Source organism: Typopeltis vanoorti, chromosome 10, assembly GCF_054136105.1.
Source record: "Typopeltis vanoorti isolate ZY-2024b chromosome 10, IOZ_Tvanoo_1.0, whole genome shotgun sequence".
Classification (NCBI taxonomy): Eukaryota; Metazoa; Arthropoda; class Arachnida; order Uropygi; family Thelyphonidae; genus Typopeltis; species Typopeltis vanoorti.
The window spans coordinates 81,641,263-81,665,865 of NC_143558.1; the positions used below are offsets into that span (position 1 = coordinate 81,641,263).

The following is a 24,603-nucleotide window of genomic DNA, read 5'->3' on the forward strand; positions in this document are numbered from 1 at the left end:
AAAACTCAAGAAACTCATTTTCTTTACTTCCAGTTGCTATCTCATCATCCTAATCTCTATTGCTGTAAATAAAATCACCTTTTTCCCATTTGCTTATACATTTCCTGGTCATTACCCTCTGCATTATCAGGTCTATAGCAACATCCAACAATGTATTTCATTCTATTCATGTCTATCTCACGAACCTTACTGCCTCAAAACCATTGACTATTTCCCCCTTGCATCTCTACCTTGTATGAACATAACTCTTTTTCCATAGCACTCCACCTCCCATTTACCCTTTCTATCTTAATGAAATACATCACACCCTTCCATCTCTATTCCTGTCAAGACATCATCCTCATCTGCTCATGTCTCACTTATTCCTACAATTTTTAGGCAAACAAACTCATCAATGCAACATTTAATTTCCCTTGTTTCTGATACTTTAGGCATTAGTATACAAACATAACAGCTCATTCCTGAATCTATAACAAGTTTCACTGATATGACTTGTTAGATGTGACTTCTCCATACTTTCCTTGAGCCATTTCATTTTCTCCTTATTCATCCCAGAACCCTCTTCAAATTGAACTGTTTTCCCTTTTCGACTACATGCACATTCACATCCTCTTAGAGCATCAACTTTTTTCACACTGTGTTTCCCTGTCGATCCTGAGTCTCATCAGTGTGCTAAGTTTAGCGATTTTATGAACAAACTTAAACAAGTGCACACACTACAAACAATGCAAGTGCATAACTTCTATTGCAACTCTTACACATAAACACACTTATTTACAATTAATTAGTCAGAAAAACTTATCTGAACCAGGAACCTTCTTTACATCTTCTTTATATATCATGTATTTTGCATATACAGGATATTCTGAAAGGTTTACTCTTAGATACATCCTAGATACACTTATTACCCTTGAAGTACTGTAAGCAGTTAAACCATTAAGGACTTTAGTATTGATGAACTATGCACTAAATATGATGCCCTTGACATAATCCCATAAAATGAGATTATGTTTAAGGTGCAACAAAATCAGACTTCCAATTTTTTTTCTTCCCTTTGTTGTTACAATTACAATCAAGTAATATCATACTTGCCTGAAGATGACTGATACACTTGTGTGTGTGTAAAATTGACAAGGAATTCATGTATTGTCAATTGCATTATTAAATCTTATTTATATATACTTGTTTAGGTAATTTGTGAACATGGTTGAACAATTGCAGTTTTTTTTGTTTTGTTTTTTTCTATTTTCAGATATTATGAATTTGACAATACTGTTATAAGAGAGTTTCTAGGGAAAAAACTGTCATCACGAAATCGAAAAGATCTTGATGAAGTTAGTGACAAAACTGGTATTAATCTGAAGAGCTGTAGACGACAGGTAGTGAAAAAAATTTATTTACCATATATTTTGCATGCACAGGATGTTTGGGAAGGATTATCATGTTGTATATGATATCACTGAATTATGTAGAATATTTTAGGTTTTTAAGCAGTTTCTTCAAAGCACCTTCACTATATGATTCTTAAACATCCAATATCATTTGTAAACATCTGTGTTCCTGCTACTGCAGCCAGCTTTCTTGATTAATATCTTTCACAGAGCCGGCGGAAGTGGCATGCGGGCACCGCCGCCGGGGCACCGTTCATAAGTTCATTTTTAAGAAAATTTTTATCATAAAAACAAAAAATTCTTAGAATGATCAATATTAAAATAAATAAGGCCGGATACACCGAATAAAAATTAAGAAAAATTGTATATTGCTGCCTCTTTGATAAGCCGGCTGTTTACAATTTTGCAGCGAGAGCAGGCTAAATGCTTGCCTAGAGAATGTTGTGTCTACTGCAGTCTATCTAAAGTGAAATGGTGAACGGTTTTTATGTGCAGAAACGAATTTTCTTGCAAAACATTTGTTGCTAGTTAACCAGTCATATGGTACGGTACGCATCTCAGTAGGCTACTGACCATAGCGCAGTGCGGACTATTATTTTGTCTCTGTGTCGTGTTGTGTAATAATTTCTTGTGGGTATAAAATAGAAATGGAATCAAAAATTTAAAAAAAAGTTATCCAGTGCAAAAAGTTATCAAAATTGTAAGTGACATACTGCGAAAGAAGCAGATGTTAAGAAACAAACTGGGGCTCTTAATAAATTTGTTAAAATATCAAAATATTCTGATGCAGATTGTAACCAACTCGACACATCAGAAATCAGAGTTGAAGAACCATGCACATCATCCAGTTTGCATCAAAGTACTATTGCAACTATGAACAAGATAACAAGACACATGATTTAAGTGAAAAACAGTTAGGAAAAGATTTAGTTGTAGTTGACCACGAAATGAACACATTGTTAGTCTCTGTAAATTTAGATCCAGGTGAATGGTGAAATATTGATGAAAAATTGAGAGTTGTTTTAATTGAAATGGGGCCTGTTCAAAAGAAAAATATAATATATCCCAGAGATACATATGGTCGTAAATTTGGCGACACGTATTATAATAGAAAAATGGAAAACGGGGAGCTCGTGCCAAGAACATCGCTCATTTATTCCGAAACTTTAAATTCTGTTTTTTGCTTTTGTTGCAAACTTTTTGAACCTACTGAATCAAGTAGTTTTGTAAAAGGTTATAACGATTGGTGATATGTAAGTACAACTTTGCATAGACATGAGACCAGTTTAACTCACATGAAAAATTTCTTAAAATGGAAGGAACTTGATAAAAATTTAAAAATCAAAACTACTATTATGTATATTATTTCTGGGAAAACTCCCATGTTACTCCTCTTAATAAACTATTATAATTACGGCTATTTTGCCTGCTTCAGTTTAGGAGTGCCCCTGTTTAAATGTCATTGGCTATTTACTCATGGATTATTAGAGCATTGTAGATGTAAATTTACCAAAAAGTATATGTAGCATAAGGAAGAGAAATTTACACATACCTTTTTCTGGGTGTTTTTTGTTGCGGCTTTTCTTCTTTCTGTGATGTCCGAAAACTACTGAGTGTGTGGAGGGGGGGGGGTAGGCAATTTGGGAGAATTAAATTAGAAAACCCGGGTTTTTTTCAGTAATATATATATAAACATATATATTATATTATTATGTTATATAATGTGGGGAAAGGTGAAAGGGTTGATTTTTTATATAGGGAGGGGGGAAGGGGAAAAGGGGGTTGACGGGGTGCGGTCCGTTTCGACTATTTTTGGTCGTCATCTGAACACATTGGGAAAGTGGATGCTATGTCAGGTCGGGTAGGTGCTTCTGTTTTTGAAGTGTTTGAGTTATCGCCTATTGGTCGGTGTTGTGACCTCAATTTTATGTTGTGAAGCTTCCAAACCTCGGAGATTATGTAGGGCCTGTGTACGTTGATAGAGTTCACGTCACATAAAATGTGACGCGAAAAGCCGCAACACCCAGAAAAAGGTATGTGTAAATTTCTCTTCCTTATGCTACATATAATTTTTGGTAAATTTACATCTACAGTGTCCTAATCATCTATGAGTAAATAGCCAATGACATTTAAACAGGGGCACTCCTAAACTGAAGCAGGCAAAATAGCCGTAATTATAATAATAATAAAAAACTACTATTGATTGCCAGACTCAAAGCATGTATGAAATGGAAAAGAAACATTGGACGAGTGTTTTAGAATGCTTGTTTGAAATTATAAAATTCCTTGGTAGCCAATTTAGCTTTTTACAGATCATTTGATAAATTACATGAAAGGAATAACGGCAATTTTTTAAAATTAGTCAAACTGTTTGTGAAGTTTGATCCCGTTATGGAAAAATCATGTTGAAAGGGCCCTACATCGAAATAATAGAGTACACTATTTGAGTAAAGACAGACAAAATGAAATATTGGAAACTTTAAGAAACGCAATCAGGGATACAATTTTATTATCAATTCGAAAATCTAAATATTATTCCATAATTTTAGACTGCACACCTGATGCAAGTAAAACAGAACAAATTACCATTATTATTCGCTTTGTTTCCTGTGACAATGGAATTGTCAAGATCAGCGAAAACTTTTTAGGTTTTGCAGATATATCAGATTCCACAGGACGTGGTTTATGTGCAACAATAATGGCCCAACTGGAAAAATGGAACATCCCCATTGAAGACATGTGAGGTCAAAGGTATGACAATGCGGCAAATATGAAAGGGAAAAAAATATGGGCTCCAAAATTTCCTCTTGAACAGAAATCCTCGAGCTTTTTACGTGCCATGTGCTGCTCATACTCTAAATTTAATCATTAACGATACAGCCAAAGTGAATGCAGATACAATTAGTTTCTTTGCAATTATTCAAGAAATATACAATTTCTTTTCATTCTCTTACAAACATTGGGCAATCCTTTTAAAGTTCGTAAAAATTTTAACATTGAAACAGCCATCAAAAACGCGATGGGAAAGTAAAATTAATGCAATCCGCCCTCTACAATATCAGTTAGGAGAAATTTACGATGCACTTTTTGAAATTTTTAATAATGAAAATTTTAATAAAGAAACTCAGCATGAAGCACAAACATTATGTGCTAAAATAAAGGACTACAAATTTATTTGGTCTCTTATAACTGGGCATGATTTACTTAACAGAATAAATCCTGCAAGTAAAATGCATCAAGGAAATAATTTAAAAAATACGAACATTACACTTGCTTTAGAATTTATCTAAAACTTAAAAATATTCTTACAAGAGTATTGATCAGATACAAATTTTAAAGAAGTTATAAAATGGCAAAAGAACTGACTGAAGAGGTGGATGGAGAACAAGAATTTAAAACTGGTACCGAAGTCCGACGACGAAAGAAGACACGACTTGACTATGTGTATCGTGATGAAACGCCACAATCGGCAGAAGATAAATTTAGACTGAATGCATTTTATACACTTCTAGACTTTGCGATGTGTTTGTTAATAGAACGTTTTGAACAACTAAAAACATATTATGATAATTTCAATTTCTTGTATAGATTACTACAAATTAATAACGAAGATTTACGAAAAAATTGTGATTATTTAGAGATCTCTTGAAGGACGGCTACAATAAAGATGTAAATGCAATAGAACTATATGACGAGTTATGTGCTTTCTGGGATATTTTTCGGAAGGATAATTTAAATATTCAAAACCCTTTCGATATTCTTAATTTTATTGTGTCGAATAATTTTATCTTTCCCTAACTTTTCAATTGCTTTAAGAATACTGTTAACCTTACCTGTTAGTGTAGCGAGCAGTGAACATTGCTTTTCCAAGTTGAAATTGATTAAAACCTACTTAAGAACAAGTATGTCACAAAAAAGGCTTGTTAGTTTGGCATTAATTTCTATTGAAAATGATATATTTGCAGAATTAGATGTTAAGACCATTATTTCTAATTTTATGAATATGAAATCAAAAACCCTAAAATTTTAATTAAAAAAAATTCAAAGTATATTTATGTAATTTAATTTATTTTCTGTTATTCTGTAAAGATGTTATTTTTTGAATACTTATATTAAATGTTCTAATTATTTCTGAATTCTTTTCTTATTTTCTCATCTATCTTAAGTTTCTTTTATTTTCCTAAATGATAGTTCCACTTATAAAAATTATTAAAAAAATTTTACAAGTTACTAAGAATTTAGTAACTTGTAAAATGCAAGAATTTTTTAAACTTTAGTTCAAATAAATTTTAACTTTAATTAAAATTCATTTTAATTTTGTTAGCGATTCAGGTCAGTGAGAAGGCTATAATCCCTATATCATTATATTCAATGATTAAAGTGAAGTGGCTTTATCAAAATTTGCTTTAACTTTTGAGAATTTTTTGAATATACGAGTTTTTAACGATTATCCGGCCTAGTCAACCCCCCCCCCCCAGTTCATTACATTTAGCGAACCAACGTGTGGCTGTTCTATCAAAATTTATTTAAGAAATTTCAAATAATTTAAATTTTTATTATCGTAAAAGAACCACACACGCCGGATCGTTACAGGGGCGCTTAGATAAACATTGCATGCGGGTGGCAAAGACCCTAGCGCTGGCTCTGATCTTTCATATGCTTGAATTTTTTCAGATCATTATTTAGTAGTTTCTTAAACAGAAATACTAACAAAATGAAAAAAGGAAGTAAATAAGAAAAAACAAGAAATAGAATGTATACAAAGTATATCTATTACAAGAAGAACATGTTAGAATGCGATATCAATCAATTTAGCCTTATGGGTACCAAGTGAATGATCATTATGGGTGACTTTAATTTTCCAAACATTGATTGGGTAGAAGAGAAATCTCATGTTCAGAAAGAACAGGAATTTATTGAATTGTTGCAAGATAACTTTCTCAAGCAGCATGTGAAAGAAGGAACTCTAGGTCAAAGAGTGTTGGATTTGCTCATAACATCAGAAGGGATCTCTGTCAAGAATATTGCTATTTTACCACCAATTGGTGACAGTGATCATGCTGTTCTTTCTTGGGAAGTATCTACTTGTATTGAAGCTCCAATTAAATCAGGCTACATGCTGAATTACAAAGCTGGAAATTATGATTAACTTAGAAGAATACTATCTTTGGTCGCATGGTATTGCTTACTAAATGAAAAAAATGTCAGCAATGCTGGGAATCTTTGAAAAAGTGCTTGAATGAGGCAGTATCTGAATGTATCCGTAGTGTTCGAAGAGTAAATAGGTTGGGAGTGAAATGGATGTGCAGCCTTACTAAGCTAGCGATCCACAAGAAGAAGATGATGTGGAAAGAATATCGTGAGAATAAGAGTGAGAGCAGTTATGAAATATATAAAGCTCAGGCCAGAAAAGTAATGAGTATTGTGAGAAAAGCTAAAAGCGAGTATGAAAAGAAATTGGCCATGCAAGCTAAAGGCAATCCAAAAGAATTTTATCGTTATGCCGCAAACAAAAGAAAGAATGAATATGGAAGAATGCCTTTATTGAATGCAGATGGTACACGAGTGTCGGAAGCTAAGGAGATTGTTCAGTTAATGAGTGCTCACTTTGCTAAGATATATCAACCAGGTGTATGTAGCATGGTGCTACTGCTATGTTGGATGAAGAGTTAGAGGTTCACGAACTTGAGGTTGAAGAGCTCTTGCATAACCTGGATAAGAATTTGTCAATAGGGACAGGTGAAATATCTGCCTGTTTGTTAAAGGAATGTTCAGCTGAATTGGCTAGGCCTTTCACACATTTATATAACTTGAATCTTAGCTTAGGAACGATACCAGAGGATTGTATGATAGTTCCATTGCACAAGGGTGGTGCAAAAAACTGATATGTCTACCTATCAACCTATTAGTATCTCTGGTGTGGTAGTGAAGATTTTAGAGAAGTTGGTAAGAACTCGCATACAGTAATGGGTAAACAAGTATTCTAAACTCTGCAGGGAACAGCATGGGTTTACTAAAGGAAGGACACATTTTAGCAATTTGCTCATATTTTATGACAATGTTACAACGGAGTTGGATAAAGGGAATGGATACACTATGATAATGTTGGATTTTTCTAAGGCATTTGATAGGATACCACATGATAGGCTGTTGTATAAACTGGAGAATATGGGATTGGAACATAATCTATTGACTTGGATCAGGGGATGGTTGACAGACAGATATCAGAAAGTGGTATACAGTGAGTGTGAATCTGCCAGATTTAAGGTAACCAGTGGTGTGCCTCTGAGTTTAGTTCTTGGGCCATTATTATTCAGTCTGTACATTAATGACATCAAGAAGGGTCTATCATCAGATTTGCAATTGTTTGCTGATGATGCGAAGATAGGCAGGGAAATCAGATGCTACTGATATTCAGCAATTACAAAATGATTGGAATAGACTGGAAATCTGGGCAAATGAAAATGTCTATCAATTTAATGTTACTAAGTGTAAAATTATGCACTTCGGCATGATTAGAGTTCCAACGGCATATTATATTAGTGGTATTATGCTACAAGAAACTTAAGAGGCAAGGGATCTTGATATATTGGTGGAGAAGAATTTAAAGTTCAATGGTCACATAGCAAAAGTTGCAAATACAACCCAGAGGATAATTGCTATGTTGAAGCGAACCTTGACATGTAAGGATAAGGAAGTGATTTTGCCTCTTTATAAGGCTTTGATAAGACCACACTTGGATTACTGTGCACAGATTTGGTCTCCTGGGTTCCAAGGGGATAAAGGAGCTGTGGAAAGGGTGCAAATTATGAGATTTAGATTATGAGGACAGATTGTGAGTATGTGGATTACAGACTCTGGTTAACAGGAGAAAGAGGAGTGATATGATAGAGGTCTATAAACTTTTGAATGGGTGTTATAGCATTTCAAATGATGAAATTTTTCATTATATGGAAGGCGGGGAGAGAACAAGGACTCCCTCAATGAGTCCTTGACTCCCTGGAGGTCTCAGATAATAGTAATAATAATAATTACCTAAAAGAAGCCAAAATCAATGAAGATACAGAAGAATGGAAAACATTATTATTATTATTCAGGCCTCCAATGAGTCAAAAGACTCATTGTGGAGGTCCTTCCTAGGAAACACAGTCTATCATGCCACTTCTTGAACTCATTTACCGTTCTTGCTCTCACCCCTCTATCAGCTCTTTTTATCACTCCTTCTCGCTGTTCCACCAAGCGAAAGAACTCCCCAATGCCTATCCTGTAACTGCCTCTCAACAGTTTTAAAGTCTCGATTATATCACCTCTCCTTCTTCTATCCACCAAACTCTGCAGTCCACATTCCCTCAGTCGATCCTCATAAATGACATTGTACAGTCCTGAAACCATCTTTGTTATTTGCCTCAGTACCCTTTCCACAGTTAATTTATCCCTTTCAAATCCTTGGGACCAAACCTGAGAACAATAGTCTAAGTGTAGTCTGACCAAGGTCTTATACAGTGGAATGATAACTCTTTTATCTCTGCAGATCAGCATCCTTCTCAGTATTGCAGCAATCCTCTGGGTTACCTTCACCACCTTTGCAATATGATCCCTGAATTTCAGTTTTCTATCAATCATCACCCCAGATCTCTTGTCTTCTCTACTTCCTCCAGTATAGCTCCTCCAATAGTGTATGCAGCGTCCCATCGATGTGTCCCAAACTTCAAGACCTTACATTTTGCTGCATTAAACCGATACCCCCATCCATTTGCCCATCTGTGTAGTTTATTCAAATCCTCTTGCAGGGCTGCCACATCTGCACCATTACTGATAACCTTTCCCAGCTTCACATCATCTGCGAACAACTGAATATCCCCTTGCAATCCATTGACAATATCATTGATATAAAGGTTGAACAATACAGGTCCCATAATAAATTTAGTTTAATCCTTTATCCAAGTGTAAGCAAAGTTTGCGCCTGAAAATATCTTCAGGACTGAAGTAAGGTGGTACATCCTTTGGCAACTCGCAGTAAAGGTGGATTAAGCTCTCATCACCCCTTGTCTCAGTATCTCCCATAATGCAAAGCACATCTGCTTGCAGACATGTATACTGCTATGCATTAAGGGAAGGGCCACTACCCAGATGGATTCGACTTTTATTGAGGTCTCGTCAGTGGGAGGCAGATCCAGAATGGTGATAGTAAGGCAGAAGCAATGGAGAGGTCATATTTACCTATACGAGTTGCCAACCGGTGTACCACCTTATTATTAAATTACTCTGGATTTAGAGAAAGATGTTGGAAATTTATTTTGCACTTGGTTAGACTATAATAAATTTAGTTTAATCCTTTATTCAAGTGTAAGCAAACAAAGTTTGCACCTGAAAATATCTTTAGGACTGAGGTAAGGTGGTACATCCCTTGGATGTACCACCTTACCTCAGTCCTGAAGATATCTGCCTTAGTATCACCACTCTGTATCTGCCTCCCACTGACAAGACCTCAATAAAGGTCGAAACCAGTCTGGGTTGTGGCCTTTCCCTTAATGCATAGCAGTATACATGTCCACAAGGAGATGTGCTTTGCATTATGGGAGATACTGAAACAAGGCGTGTTGAGAGCTTGATCCACCTTTGCTGTGAGTTGCCAAGGGATGTACCACCTTACCTCAGTCCTGAAGATATTTTCAGGTGCAAACTTTGTTTGCTTACACATTTGGATAAAGGATTAAACTAAATTTATTATAGTTTAACCAAGTGCAAAATAAACTTCCAATACAGGTCCCAGTACTGAGCCCTGTGGAACACCACTTGTAACCTTCTGCCTCCCTGATATTGCCCCACCATACGCAACTCCAGACAGCTAATCCTGAATCCAGTTGACTAACCGGACATCTTAACCCATGTACTGCAACTTAAATATCAGCTTATCATGTGTCACCCTGTCAAACGCCTTTGCATAATCTAAAAAAATGGCAGTATATGCCTTTCCCTCATCAACTGCTCTTGTCACTTTATTGTAAAAGGCAATCATATTACTAAAGCAAGAGCATACCTTAACAAATCCATGTTGATTCTCACAAATAACATTACGCTCATCTGCCCAGTGCTGTATATAGTCCCTCATTAATTTCTCCAAGACCTTAACATCTACTGATGACACACAAACTGGCCTATAATTAGACACTTCCAGTCTGCTACCACCCTTGTGCAGCAGCACTATCTTGCCTTCCTTCCATTCCTTGGGTACTTTTCCCACAGCCAGACTTTTATTGAAGAGCCTGGTCAACGGAGCTGTCAGTTCTTTAGCACATTTTCTCTCAAAACCCATGGTGAAATACTATCCGGTCCCACAGCTTTACTGGTATCCAGAGTACTCAGTATTTGGAACACACTCTCCTCTTGCACCTCTAAAACCTGAACCTGCCCTATCCCTCTAGTATTAAAACCTTCTTCTCCAGGATGAAATAGTCCAATAAAATGCTCATTGAACAACTCCACTATGTCCTCTGCATCAGTCACTCTATTCCCATTTTTATGCTGCAATGTCATTCTTTCCACAATCATTTCTCCTTCTACTGGACACATAGCTAAAAAATTCCCTAGGATTTTCTTTGGATCTTAGTGCCAGTCTCTTCTCATATTCCCGTTTTGCTTTCCTCACCATACTGGTCACTTTCCTGGCGTGTGTATACTGTCCATCTCATCCACATCCATAGTAACCTAAGATATTGATTTTAAAATTACTATATTATGAAAAGATTCTCACATAGTTAGAAACTCATGAAGTCTTATACATTTCAGCAGTAGATGCCACTGAAATTCAGTAAATATAACTGATTAAGCATCTTCTTTCTGAAAACTGTACATCATCAGAAATGGTTCACTAATTTTGCTGTGACTTTTATTTATAGTAGCTGCTAATTTTTATATTGTCTGTATAAACAAATAATTTTCAAACTTATATTTAATTTGAACTAAAAATCCTGCATTTTTTAAAGCAAACTCACAACCGAAAGGTTATAGAACTCATAATACACTAGCAAAAAATGATTTAGATGGGAAGTAGTTGCTCAACATTAATGAATGTTTTAATTATAAGAGTAATCTTTTTCTTTATCTCAAATTATTATTGCAAATTATTATTTATAAATAAATAAATATTTTACCTGGTGCCCTCCTGCAACGAGTCCTTGGACTCTTTGGTGGTGTCACATTATAATAAGTAACCATTCCATAGCCTATCTTCTGCCTGTTACAGTGAATTTCAATTTTTGTTTTGTATCATTCATTGCATATGATGGTTTATTAGCCTTTAAGCGATCGTGGTGGCACCAGTCGAGCAGAAATGTGCCAACCTAAAGCATCTCTGGCATGTTTGATTGGATTAATCCGGTGAACAGGCAGGCCATTCCATTTGTTCAATACTTTCTTCCTCAAACCACTATTGTACGAAATTTGCACGGTATGGATGAGCACTGTCATCCATAAAAATGAATTCTTGGCCAATTGCAGCAGCATATAGATGAACTATAGGTTCATCTATAGTTCATCTCTATGAACTATAGGCTCCAAAATCTCATTGCGATACCTTTTTGGGCTGTTAAGGAACCGTTTCTGATAAAATAGAGATCAGTATGGCCACCTATACTTATTCCAGCCCATACCAATCACACTCCCACCTTGATGTTGGTCTTTTACAAACAAACTGTGGATTATTTCTGGTTTCACTTTCACGGCATATCAAGATATGTTTTTTATCTGGTTACAGACTGAACCAAAGTCGCAAAATTATGCTTTGAGATACACGACACGCTTAAGCGACAACTTGCTGTGTTTGTCCAGCTTCTAATCGACCAGTGGGTCTCCAAGCCATGGATTCTGGGATATCATGTTGTGCTGTCATTTTTAACAAAATAATGGGTGGTAGGTGGCACAGGTTTACAACTGACGCAATAATTATGCACTATGGAAGTGGGCGCAACAAATTAAGCTTTTATACCCCCCCCTCTCCCACATGATAATACGACTACGACACATTTCAACAAGTCTTTACATGATTTTGTATGCAGTTGCATGTTCTGCACTGTTGTATATTAAGAATATTTTAAAGTAAATGTGTTACATTTGTAAATTATTTTTATAACTTTATAATTTATAAGAAAACCGAAATATCCCATAATTGTTTTGAACAGTATATTTTACCATTCATATTGAATTTTGCACTGGCTTGGAAAGATGTACTAGAGTCTAAGAAAAACCAACAAAAGTTCAAGAGAGTTCAGTGCCTCAAAGCTGTATGAATAATTAAAGAATATAGGACAATGTCTTTCAAATCATCCTGTGTTATTGTATGTAATACTGATCTTCTTGAAAATGCAAGAATTCTGTCTTATATATGAAGTCACTTCTGGAAAATAGAACAGAAATGCTAACATTGATCCAAACTACTATGAAATTCTGCTTCAATACAGTAAGTGGACTCACCCAGCTAAGAAAACATATATTCAGGAAAAGGAAATCTCTGAGAGCACTGAATATAACATACACTGTGATGAAAGCAAAACAAAAAGGGATGTTGCTTGTCCCTTCATAGTATACCATAGGCAGTCCATTATACAAGAACACTATTTCAAATTGCATCCCTTCTATTCAAACAACCAAGCAGAACAACTTGCTATTCACTTACATATACAATGCGCAGTGAAGAATTCATGGAGACACAACACCTATTGGAATAATTACTTAACATTAGGAAAGTAACATTCAACGTTTCACCCTCTGTATTGAGGTCATCATCAGGAAAAATATATATGTATAACATATATATGACACTGCACTATGCAAAAGTAAGGTGAATCTAAATGCTTATTAATCATTTACCCTAGCCTGACCTCTTGTGGGATTTTTTTTTTTAAAGAAAAGAAAGAATTACATATGCAATGCTTGGAAAAAAGTCAATGAACCCCCCCCCCCAGGCAGGGTGCATCATGCCATGTGATGAGTCAAGACTCTACCACAGTGAATAAACATTTAATAATATGTAGATATTTCATCATAAGTATCTTAAGACATCATCCGTACAGTTATTACAAACAACACTAAGAATTGCATTCAAAGGAGAACAGTTAGTGCGCATGCTTACATTGGAATCCCTCAATGCATACAGTAGCTTGTTCAAATCTCCCCCCCCAAAAAAAAAAATTAATTAATTTGGCTGTAATTAAAATATATTTGATAACTTTATTTTATACAATTGAGGATAATGATTTCCCAGACTTTTGGGATAGTGAGACAGTCATTGTTGTTCAGATTGGGTCTGTGACGTAAGGCTTCGACACTTTCTTTATATGAATGCTCATATTTATATGAGGATCGATGTAGTGTCTGTTTGGTGTATTTGCATTGTATCCTATGGTTAGGAGTTTTCAATTCCATGTTGTGTGTGGCCAGAATTGTGCTGTTTGATAAGACAGATGTGGTCTTGATGTTCAGAGATGTGTTCTCTTATAGCTCTTCCTTTTTGTCCATAGTAAGACACTTTACAAGAACATTGAGCTTCGTATACACCAGGTGGCAACATAAGTGAGAGTTTGTCTTTTGGAAAAGGTAACAAATTGTGGATCTGTTTGATTGGTTTTTAGGTAGCTGCGAGTTTGTATCTCTTCATAATTTTTGACAGGCATTCTGAGATGCCTTTTGATATATGGTATAGGAGTCCTACGGGCTTCTTCCTGTGTAGGGAAGTGGCTGATGATTTTTTGAATTGTTTTTGATTATATCCATTTAATATTGCTGTATTGTTAATAATTTCCAATTCTTGCTTGAAAGATTATTCAGAGGAACAAAATTTGTGTGCTCTGGATACCAAAGATATTTTATGAGGCCATGTTTTTGAGGTGGATGGTGAGCCGATGAATTGTGGGTGTAATGACCTGAAAAAGTTGGTTTACAATATACAGAAATATTGTAAGCAGTGGAAATGGAACCATCTTGTTTTCGAAGTCTATCTTCAATGTTAGACAGATGGCTGGTGTTCCTTTCAAATATTGAAGCCAATAGACCCAATAGACAATGTTTTGAAATCGCCAAAATAATCTATGATGCCAAGCCTTCAGACTTGAATATTCCACCATCAGAATTAAAAGCCCTGAATTCCTTAAAATTAAATAAAAAGATATTTATCACCAAAGCTGGCAAGATGAATACCATCCTAGATACCAATTCATATGACTGGAAAATGAATCTATTGCTTTGAGATCGAAATACATACTCCCAGCTACATTATGATCCTACAAAAAGACCACTCAAGAAATTCAGCAAGTTAGTGGATGAAACACCATCCATAGATCAGGAAACTATCAAAAGACTCAGAACATACCATGCTAGGCCTCTTAGAATATATGGTTCACCTGAACTACACAAAAACAACTGTCCACTTAGACCTATTGTGGATTTTAAAAGTAGCCCGACTTACAAAATATCAAGATTTTTGTCTAACCTTTTCCATTCTTTCATAGGCCACTCAGCTTCATCAGTTAAAATTCCTCAGAATTTTACACAAAAATAAGACATTCGACTGTCAGAAACAGACATGTTAATAAGCTTTGACATTGTCTCTCTCTCTCTCTCTCTTCACTAATATTCCTCACAAGAGATAATAGAATTGTTTACTCAAAAATTTCCATCTGATAAAAGCAAACAAAGTTTGCGCCTGAAAGTATCTTCAGGACTGGGGTAAGGTGGTACAGGAGCAAGTTACTGAGATAGGAGTGTTGGTATCTTGCTCCACCTTTGCAACGAGTTGCCCTGGTGTTGTACCACCTTACCCCAGTCCTGAAGATACTTTCAGGCGCAAACTTTGTTTGCTCACACTTGGATAAAGGATTAAACTAATTTTATTATACTCTAACCAAGTGAAAAATAAACTTTCAAAAATCATTTCCATCTGATATTGTGGAATTACTCAAATTTGCTATCACATCCAGATACTTCACTTGGAAAGACAAAATTTATAAACAAGAGGAAAGAATAGCAGTGGGCTCTCCCTTATCACCAAACTTAGGCCGACCTTTTTCTGGAACACCTAGAAGATAGAATTTTCGTGAACCAAAACCAAAAATATGGCTAAGATCTGTGGATGACATCTTCGCAGTCTGGAGTCGCTCTAAACAAGTAATATACTCATTTCTAGATAAGATCAACAACTTTCGTCCTTGCATCAAATTCACACTAGAAAAAGAATAAAAGAATCATCACAAGGTATCTCCTTTCTTGATATACATATCCAACAAAAACAAGATGGTTCCATTTCCACTTCTGTATATTGTAAACCAACTTTTTCAGGTCATTATATCGCAATTCATCGGCTCACCATCCACCTCAAAAACATAGCATCATACAATCTTTGGCATCCAGAGTACACAAATTTTGTTCCTCTGAAGAATCTTTAAAACAAGAATTTATTAAAGATACAGCCTTATTGAATGGATACAATTCAAAATCAACTCAAAAAATCATTGGCCACTTCCCTACACACATCGACCCAGACAAGAAGTCCATAGGACTCCTATATCATGTATCAAAGGCATCTCAGAACGTCTGTCAAAAATTATGAAGAGATACAAACTCACCACTACCTATCAACCAGATTCACAATTTGCTACCTTCTCCAAAAGACAAACTCTCACCTTTGATGCTATCTGACATATATGAAGTTACATGTTCTTGTATGATGGCTTACTATGGACAGATCTTCCTGTTTTGTCTCTGAACATCTCTTGATGTTCAGAGATGTGTAAGTAAACACATCTCTGAACATCAAGACCACATCTGTTTGATCAAACCACACAAATTGGGCCTCACACAACATGGAGTTGAAAACCCTAACCATAGGATCCTATGGAAAAACACCAAGCTGCTACATAAATTCTTACATAAACATGAGCATTTATATAAAGAAAGTACTAAAGCCTTACATCACAGACCCAATCTGAACCATAATGACTATCTCACTATCCCAAAAGTCTGGGAAATCATTATCCTCAATTGTATAAAATAAGTTCAGCAGATATATTTTAATTTAATTTTATTTACAGCCAAATTAATTAAGAAGAATCTTTTTGGGGGTCCTCAAACATGCTACTGTACACATAGAGCAGTGATTCTCGTAGACAGGCTTATACGTTGGTTATGCATTATTAAACCACTTAAGGAATAGAACAACATAGTTAGGAATATAAATTAAATTAAACTTTAATAAATATTTTCCGATATTTCGGCAATGTCACATTGCCATTTTCTAAAGGAACTTACATAAAAAAGTTACGTGCAACGTAGGCACTACAACACAGAAACTGGGAATGAAAAGATGAAGCTATTGTTCTCCTAACAGTCCTGATGGTGCCCTCTAGCGGGCTAAGTAGGTGTTGTTGGCCGTTGGGCTGAAGGTCTGCAGATGTAGGTCTCCCAAATTTGGGGCAGTCGCATACACCCAAATTTGTTGAGGTTTGGAGAATTTCTCAGGGCTGAGGCTGATTCCATAAAGAGTCTTTCAAATTTGTATTTGCTACGGTGTATCACTGTAGCTATCTTCCACCGTATTCTGTGGCGTGTATCCAGAGCATGGTCCGCAAGCCCAGAATGACTGTATTTGTGAAAACAGATGTAGTCCTTGTGTTCCGAAATTCTGATATTCGCTGTCCTGCCTGTTTGGCCAAAGTAAGACAGTTTACAACTGCAACGGACCTGGTAAACACCAGGTAGGTCTAGGGGAAGTGGTTGGTCTTTAGTGGAGCGGATAAGGGATGCCAATTTTCTGTAAGGTTTGTAACAGGAGGTCAGGTCATGTTTTTTTAAGATTTTGGTAATCTTTTCTGAGGTGCCTCGGATGTAGGGAATGGTGATGGATTTAGAGTAATCTTTGTTGTGGGGGGAGGGAGGGGATCTGTGGTTTGTAGGTTCTAATATTTTTTGGATTTTTTTGGGGGGGTAGCCATTGGCTGAGAAAGTGTTGAGGATGTGATTTAGTTCAGTGTTTAGGGCCAAGTCGTTTGAACAGATTAGTTTAGCCCTGTTGTATAGTGTTTTCACTACTCCATATTGTTGTGTGGGGGGGGGGGGATTGTTGGTGAATGTATCTGCCAGTATGGGTGGGTTTTCTGTAAACTGAGAAAACCAAGGATCCATTAGGCTGGCGGGTGACTAGTGTGTCTAGGAAAGGGAGGCTGTTGTTTTCCTCTTTTTCCAGAGTGAATTTGATTCTGGGGTGTTGGTTGTTTAAGTGTGTTAAGAAGGAGAGAAGTGTTTCAGAGCCATGTGGCCAAATAGCGAACACATCATCAACGTAGCGAAGCCATATGGTTGGTTTTTGTGGGGCAGAGGCTAAGGCTTTTTCTTCAAAGGTCTCCATAAAGAAATTGGCCAAGGGTGGGGAGAGTGGTGAACCCATGGCTGTCCCCTCTATTTGTTTGTAGAATTTTCCCTGCCAAACGAAATAGCCTGAGTTCATTGTGAACTGAAATAAGGCTGAGATGTCGGGAGAAAATTTAGCTTGGATTAGCTCTAAAGTTTCCTTGAGTGGGACATTTGTAAATAAAGAGGATACATCAAAGCTGACCATTATGTCAGTATGTTGGAGTGTAAGGTTTTCTATGCTGGCTTTGAAATGGGCTGAGTTTTTTATGTGTGATGGTGTGTTGCCAGTATAGTGTGTGAGCTCTTTGGCCAAATGTTTAGCTAATTTGTATGTGGGGGAATCAATGCCATCCACTATGGGATGTAATGGCACATTTTCTTTGTGTATTTTTGGGAGTCCGTAAATACGGGGGGGTATAGAGTTAAACGGTTTTAATCTGTTGGTAACTTCTACAGGCCAAGAAGTGACTCTCTTAAGGAGCCTGTGAAGTTTTCTAATTTGAGAGTTGGTGGGATTGTAATTGATAGGGAGGTAAGTGGCCCGATCTAATAGAGCAGTGATGGCGAACCTATGACATGCGTGTCAGCACTGACACACCTTGGATGTTAAAAATATTGGTATTCTGATGAAAAAACTAATTTCAATAATTTCAGTTTATTAAATTAATTGTATAGTATGAATTCATAGATTGTATATCAATGTCCTATTAAATAAATAGCCTAATATGATATGTATAAGTCACCATCTATGATTAAGTAGTTAAATTTATAATGCATATATGCAAGTGGCACATCAGCAACGTCAATATTTAAAAAAAAAAAAGATGTTTGACACACCCGGGTAAAAAGGTTTGCCATCACTGGCATAGAGGGATTCCAATGTAAGCATGCACACTAACTCCTTTGAATGTAATTCTGAGTATTGTTTCTAATAACTGTACTGATGATGACTTAAGATACTTAAGAGGAAATATCTATATATTAAATTTTTAATTACTATGGTATACATGTGAATTTATAGTTAGGAGTTTGAAAGAGGTATTGCAATAGGATGCCATATTGCAGGCATATCTATTTGTCAACAATTTGCTGATCAGATAGGACTGCAACATGGCACATGCTTCTATCTCAATATGATCCCAGATCAGCAATAGGTGTAATACTATACTAAATGGAAGCATAGGGAGTCAATTGCAAGTGCTACCCGCAGTGGGTGACCCCACCATGCTCACCAAACATGACCGAGGATAATATATAAAAACCGCCATTTGTCCCCACACGTTGAATGCAGAGTTCCAGGCATCAGCTTAACATGAATCTGCACAAAATTATTGAGAGCTGAGACTCACAACATGGGTTTCCATGGTAGAACTGCAATATGCAAGACTCATATTACCCGACCCTACATGCAGTATCTTCTTCAGTGGTACAATGAGACATGGAAGCTTGGAAAGCTGTGTTATGGAGCAACAAATCACATTACACCCTATACCAAGCAGATGGGCAGGTTTGGGTGGGACAGATGCCCGGTGAACATCTCTTACCAGAGTGCATAACCCCAATTACGAAATTCACAGGTGGCATTGTGATGGTATGGTCCTTGTTTTTGTGGTTTGGCCTCAGACCTCTATTTGTTGTCATGAAAATTGAACTCCAAGAGATATCTGAACATTCTGGACAATGCAGGGCTTCCTACTTTGTAGTGTTTCTACAGAACTGATTGTTATCTCTCAACATGGCTATGTACCATGTGATAAGACCGCTGTTGTAACTGTGTGGTTTGTGGACATGAATGTCACCACACTTAGCTCGCCTCCACAGAACCCTGATCTCAACCCTATTGAACATCTGTGTGATGAACTGGAGTATCAGGTGAGTTGAAGGGACATCTGTCCCACAACAGTCTAGAACCTTATTATATGACTACAGGAAAAAAGTCCAAAATTCCCATTAATCGCTATCATATGCTTGTAAGTATGCCCTGTAGGATTGCTGCAGTCATTTCAGCAAAAGGAGATCCTGCATCTTCTTAAGGAGGGCACCATGGCTGTTTGTTCCTCACACTATGGGATGTGTTGACTTCTTTCCAAGCAATGTATCTGGGAATTAGAAGTCAACACCTCTCAACAAAAAACCACAGTAATTTACTGTAATAGTAGAAGCTATAGATCGCATTAAAAACCAAAACAATTCTAGCTTTGATACAGCATGCAAGAAATCTGGTAAGGAATCTCACTCTAGAGCAGTGGTTCCCAATCTTTTTTCACTTGTTTACCCCTTTTAAACCCATTCCTATAAATTGTACCCCTTGTTTTTAAATACTGACATTTATTGTTCCGTAACTATCGTTTTGCATTTTGTTTTCTTTACTTGTTTTTTTTTTTGCCATTACTGATTATTTTTCGTACCCCTGGGAGGTATAGCACCAGTTGGGAACCGATGCTCTAGAGCAGTGGCGTTCAACCTTTTTTACTACATGAGCTACTTTTCTATAATAAGTTATTCGGTGATCTACTCTCTTATGTATAAGTTATTCAGCGATCTACTCTCTTATATAGATCATGTTCACCCAACCTGATATCTCATTATGCACAAATAAACAACTAAAAACTTTATTTGTGTATTTAAAAATTTATTTATCACTTTTAATTATTTTAATACAACAAAAAAACCAAATATATTAAGATTAAAATATTTATTTCTCTATTTTGGAAAACCTAAGTTAAAAAAACAATAGATTGATTACAAACTCACATGTTACAGGAAATGCTAATTGATTTAAAAAAAAAAAAAAGTTAATGTGAAATTTGGCATTGTTTGGACCTCGCAATATTTTCATAGTCAAGTTGATATGAACAAATGGCCAATCACAGACAATCATCCACATGATCATTTGTAATTTGGTTTCTTAATTGATTTTTTTATGAAGGTCATATTTGAAAAAGCGGATTCTGACAAGTATGTCGATCCAAAACATGACAGAATTGTTCGCGCAATATCAGTTAATATTGGGAATTTTTCATGTGCATACCTCCAAATGACTTAATTTTTTATTGATTTTAAATGTAAGCTATTCTGAATGTTTATTATCTCAAGTATCAATTCAGCTTGGTTTATATCAAACAGCCCACCAATTTTATTTGAAATTTCTGTGATGTTCAAGTTTTCTTGAAATGGATTATTGATAAAAGATATAATCATTTCAGTTTTATTAAAATCTTTAAATCTTGAATTTATTTCTTCCTCAACTAATTCTATTTCACGAATAAATTCTTTTAAATCATTGCGAAGCATTTCTTACTTTTGTTTAAAAAATTTTAATAAATATGGGAGATGTCTAAATTCGTGGTCATTTATATTTTTCTTTAATAAAAGTAAGTATTGTTGGAAAGTTTTTATTGAACTTAACACGTCAATTAAATTTTTATCTCTACCTTGTAACTCTAAATTTAAATTGCTTAATTTTCGTACAGAAATCTACTAAAAATGATAAGTGTAACAACCATCTTTTATCACTCAATTGTGGATAAATATCTCCTTTTTCATCAAGAAAAATTTTTATATCGTTAATTAATACAAGAAATCTTTCTAAAAATTGACTTCTGCTGAGCCAGCGAACATTATTGTACAACAGAAGTTCCCTATCATCATCCGCCTGTAATTTAAATAACCGCTATTGCAGGGCTTTTCCCTCAAACAAAATTTACAATTTTAAATATAATATCCAAAACATCTTTTGTGTTTAATCTTTTACTACACAGTACTTCTTGGTGAATAATACAGTAGTACGTTAAAAAATCTGGATATTTGTCATCGTTTTTACATAATGAAATGAAGCCTGATTTATTACCTATCATTGCAGGAACACCATCAGTAGTAATAGACACAAGTTTAAAAACCGGAAGTTTGTCGTTTCACAAATTCAAAATGCCGAAAAAATGTCTTCTCCCCTAGTCCTTCCCAATAATGGTATAATTTTCAAAAGTTCTTCTTTACTTGAATAACCGAATAAATACCATTAACTGAGCAATATCAGTGAAGTCGTTTGATTCATCAAATTGTAATGAAAACGCAACACACTGGTGAATGTCTGACGTTAACCTGGCCTGGAAACTTTTCTCCAGCAATTGGAACTCTTCCTTTCAGCAATTTGAAACCTTGTCTGCGGCCTAGAAGTAGTCTCTCTCTAGTGACGTCTCGAACCAAGAAGCTCCTTTCTGGAAGTGGGAAACTCCTCTCTCAAGCAACGTGGATCCGGGCAGCCTCTCTGACAGCAATTCTGGAACCGGGATCCCTTCTACTTGCTTCAGTCCCTTTTTATTAGGCCTCCTTTAAGACCTCACATGAAGTTGGGCAAACCCCCCCCCCCATAGAATCGGTATGAGTCTTTAATCTTAAGTTTCAAGTTTGTCATGCCTTTGGTTCTCTTCCGCTTTCTTTTGATTGTAAGTTGCCGGCCATTAGAAAGTTGTTTGAACTCTTTCTGACTGACTTCAAAGATGTTTACACTTAGAGCCTCCAAGCCTTTCTCATACATACAAGTTTCATTAACAATCTTTGTAATGCCGCTATGGACAGCTTCGGCAACAGAAACATTGCCTTTGTTTTTAACACTCTAACATATTCTTATTAGTATATGTATAATAAGTATATGCAGTTAGATTCAAAAGAGTTATTTACAAAAACATCTAATACAAACTATACCGATACAAACAAAGTTTATTTTTTTACAATATTCACATGGGACTTAACCTAAGTAAAAAAGTGATGTAATGTGCTTTGGAATATTTAATATTTAAGCCACAATCGAGTTTTTATGATTTGCTTATAATCATATTGATTCGGCTCACTGTTTGACTTCCACTGATCCAAATTAATTCATTTACCTGGAATTATAAGAAAATTACTGATTTGACAATTTTAACGAAAAATAAATAAACAATAGCAATACACTTAGAGCGAATTAAAAATAATACAAAATAATGATAAATAAAATATTATGTTTTCAGTTTTACTTAAATTTGTAAGTAAGGAGGAATACAAAATTGACTGAAAATTGCTCTGCGATCGAAGGGTTGAACATCCCTGATCTAAGGGGATAGTTTTCCATCACTGTAGAATAGAATTTTACATTGCTTGATAGAGTGTTGAGAGTTAGAAGTATTTCCATGCTAAGCAAAGTGTTTTTTTTTTTTTTTAGGAAGAATATTTAAATCTTATCTTTGATTTCTGATGGCGCTGTCAAAATAAAAAATAAATTTTCAGAAGTCAATATTGAAGAAACACGCTGGCTGTTATAACAAAGGAAATTGGCTCTAGCCCTAGCCAAATTCCCAAGTTATAAAATTACGTGCATGTGAACAACATAGTTACGGCCTCGAGAAAGGGGGGGGGAAGTTGAATGAAAGGATTAAATATAAGTGACTAAATTAAGCAATGGATATCAAACCATGGAGTTACGACTGTATAATAAGTAGAGTATTTAAGTTAAAGTAAAGAAAATTCTAGAAGAGATAGAATATTGAAGACACTTTTGAATAAAGAACATAATAAGAATAATATATTTTTACAAAGGCACAGCAGATTTAAATATATTTTTACAATACCAACTCTTGCTCGAGCCCTCTGAAACAGGAACCCTCTTTACGCACTGCTACTTCTTTCACAACACTTAGTAGCTTGTATCATCACATAGTAAACTAACTAGTCCTAATGCTGAAAAAACTGAAGTCCTAATGAGAGGATCTGCCAGAGGGCAATGAAAGCGTAAGACATGTTAATGACGTTCTTTCTTTTAGGGTTACACAGTGATCAGCACTCATATTTGTAGATTTAGGGACTCAAAAACACACGTGTTGAACAGATTATTTTATTAATTACAAATAAAATAAAACTTGACGTTCTACCTCTATATCGAGGTCATCATCGGAAGAATACAACTGTATACAGAACCAAGCTACATGCTCATGCTTTCTATACCAGTAAACTAAATCTAGGTAGTTAATAAATCTTTTTTCTAGCCTGACCTCTAGTGATAGAAAAGAAAACAGAAATAAAGAAATAAAATTATAAAAAAAAAAATATATATATATATAAAAAATATATATATATATATATATATTATAAATAGATAAATGCAACTACAATAAACTGTTAAAGTCCTCATGTATTAATATTCTGGATAGTTACAAAATGATTTATTTCAGTTGCTATTGAATGTTCTAAACACTTCACCAGGTCACTAGGTTGTCTTCTTATAGTGGGAATTTTTCTAATTCTAGTTTAGGATGTTATACAGGTTGTAGATGGGTCCTCCACATTCTTGAAATGGTGAGGCCATCATTTTTGTTGAGATTTGAGTTGTGTTTGAGCATTTCACAAGACTCTTTAAATTTTCTCTCAAACCAGGTTTTGGTGCGGTGTAGGGACTTGGTATTTTTCCAGTCAATTCTATGGTATGTTTGGAGTGCATGGTCAGAAAGGCCTGTTTTACCGAAGTGGAGGTATTTCATGTGTCGTTTGTGTTCGTCTTGTCTGATTGAGATAGTTCGCCCTGTTTCCCCTATGTATGGTATGTTACATGTGCAGTGTATTTTGTATACCCCTGGGTGTGCTAGGTGTGGAAGAGGATCTTTAGAGGAACTGAGTAGGTGTCTTAGCTTATTTGGGGGTTTAAAGGTGGTTTTAATGTTGTATTTGCGAAGTGTTCTGTCTTTTTTTTCAGAAATGCCTCTAACATAAGGAATGGCAATAGCATTCTTGAAATCTTTTTTGTTCTTACTGGTATCTTTATGGAGGATCTTGTGAATAG

General features: G+C 35.5%; 1 protein-coding gene across 1 annotated transcript in view; it reads left to right on the top strand.

The window, feature by feature from the left end:
• Positions 1-24,603, top strand: part of Fibp (acidic fibroblast growth factor intracellular-binding protein) — a 177,463-nt gene that overhangs the window by 60,976 nt on the left and 91,884 nt on the right. The window contains exon 3 of the mRNA XM_090398908.1: positions 1,253-1,379. Within this exon, the coding sequence (XP_090255034.1) occupies positions 1,253-1,379 (127 nt within the window). The remainder of the gene's footprint in view (positions 1-1,252; positions 1,380-24,603) is intronic.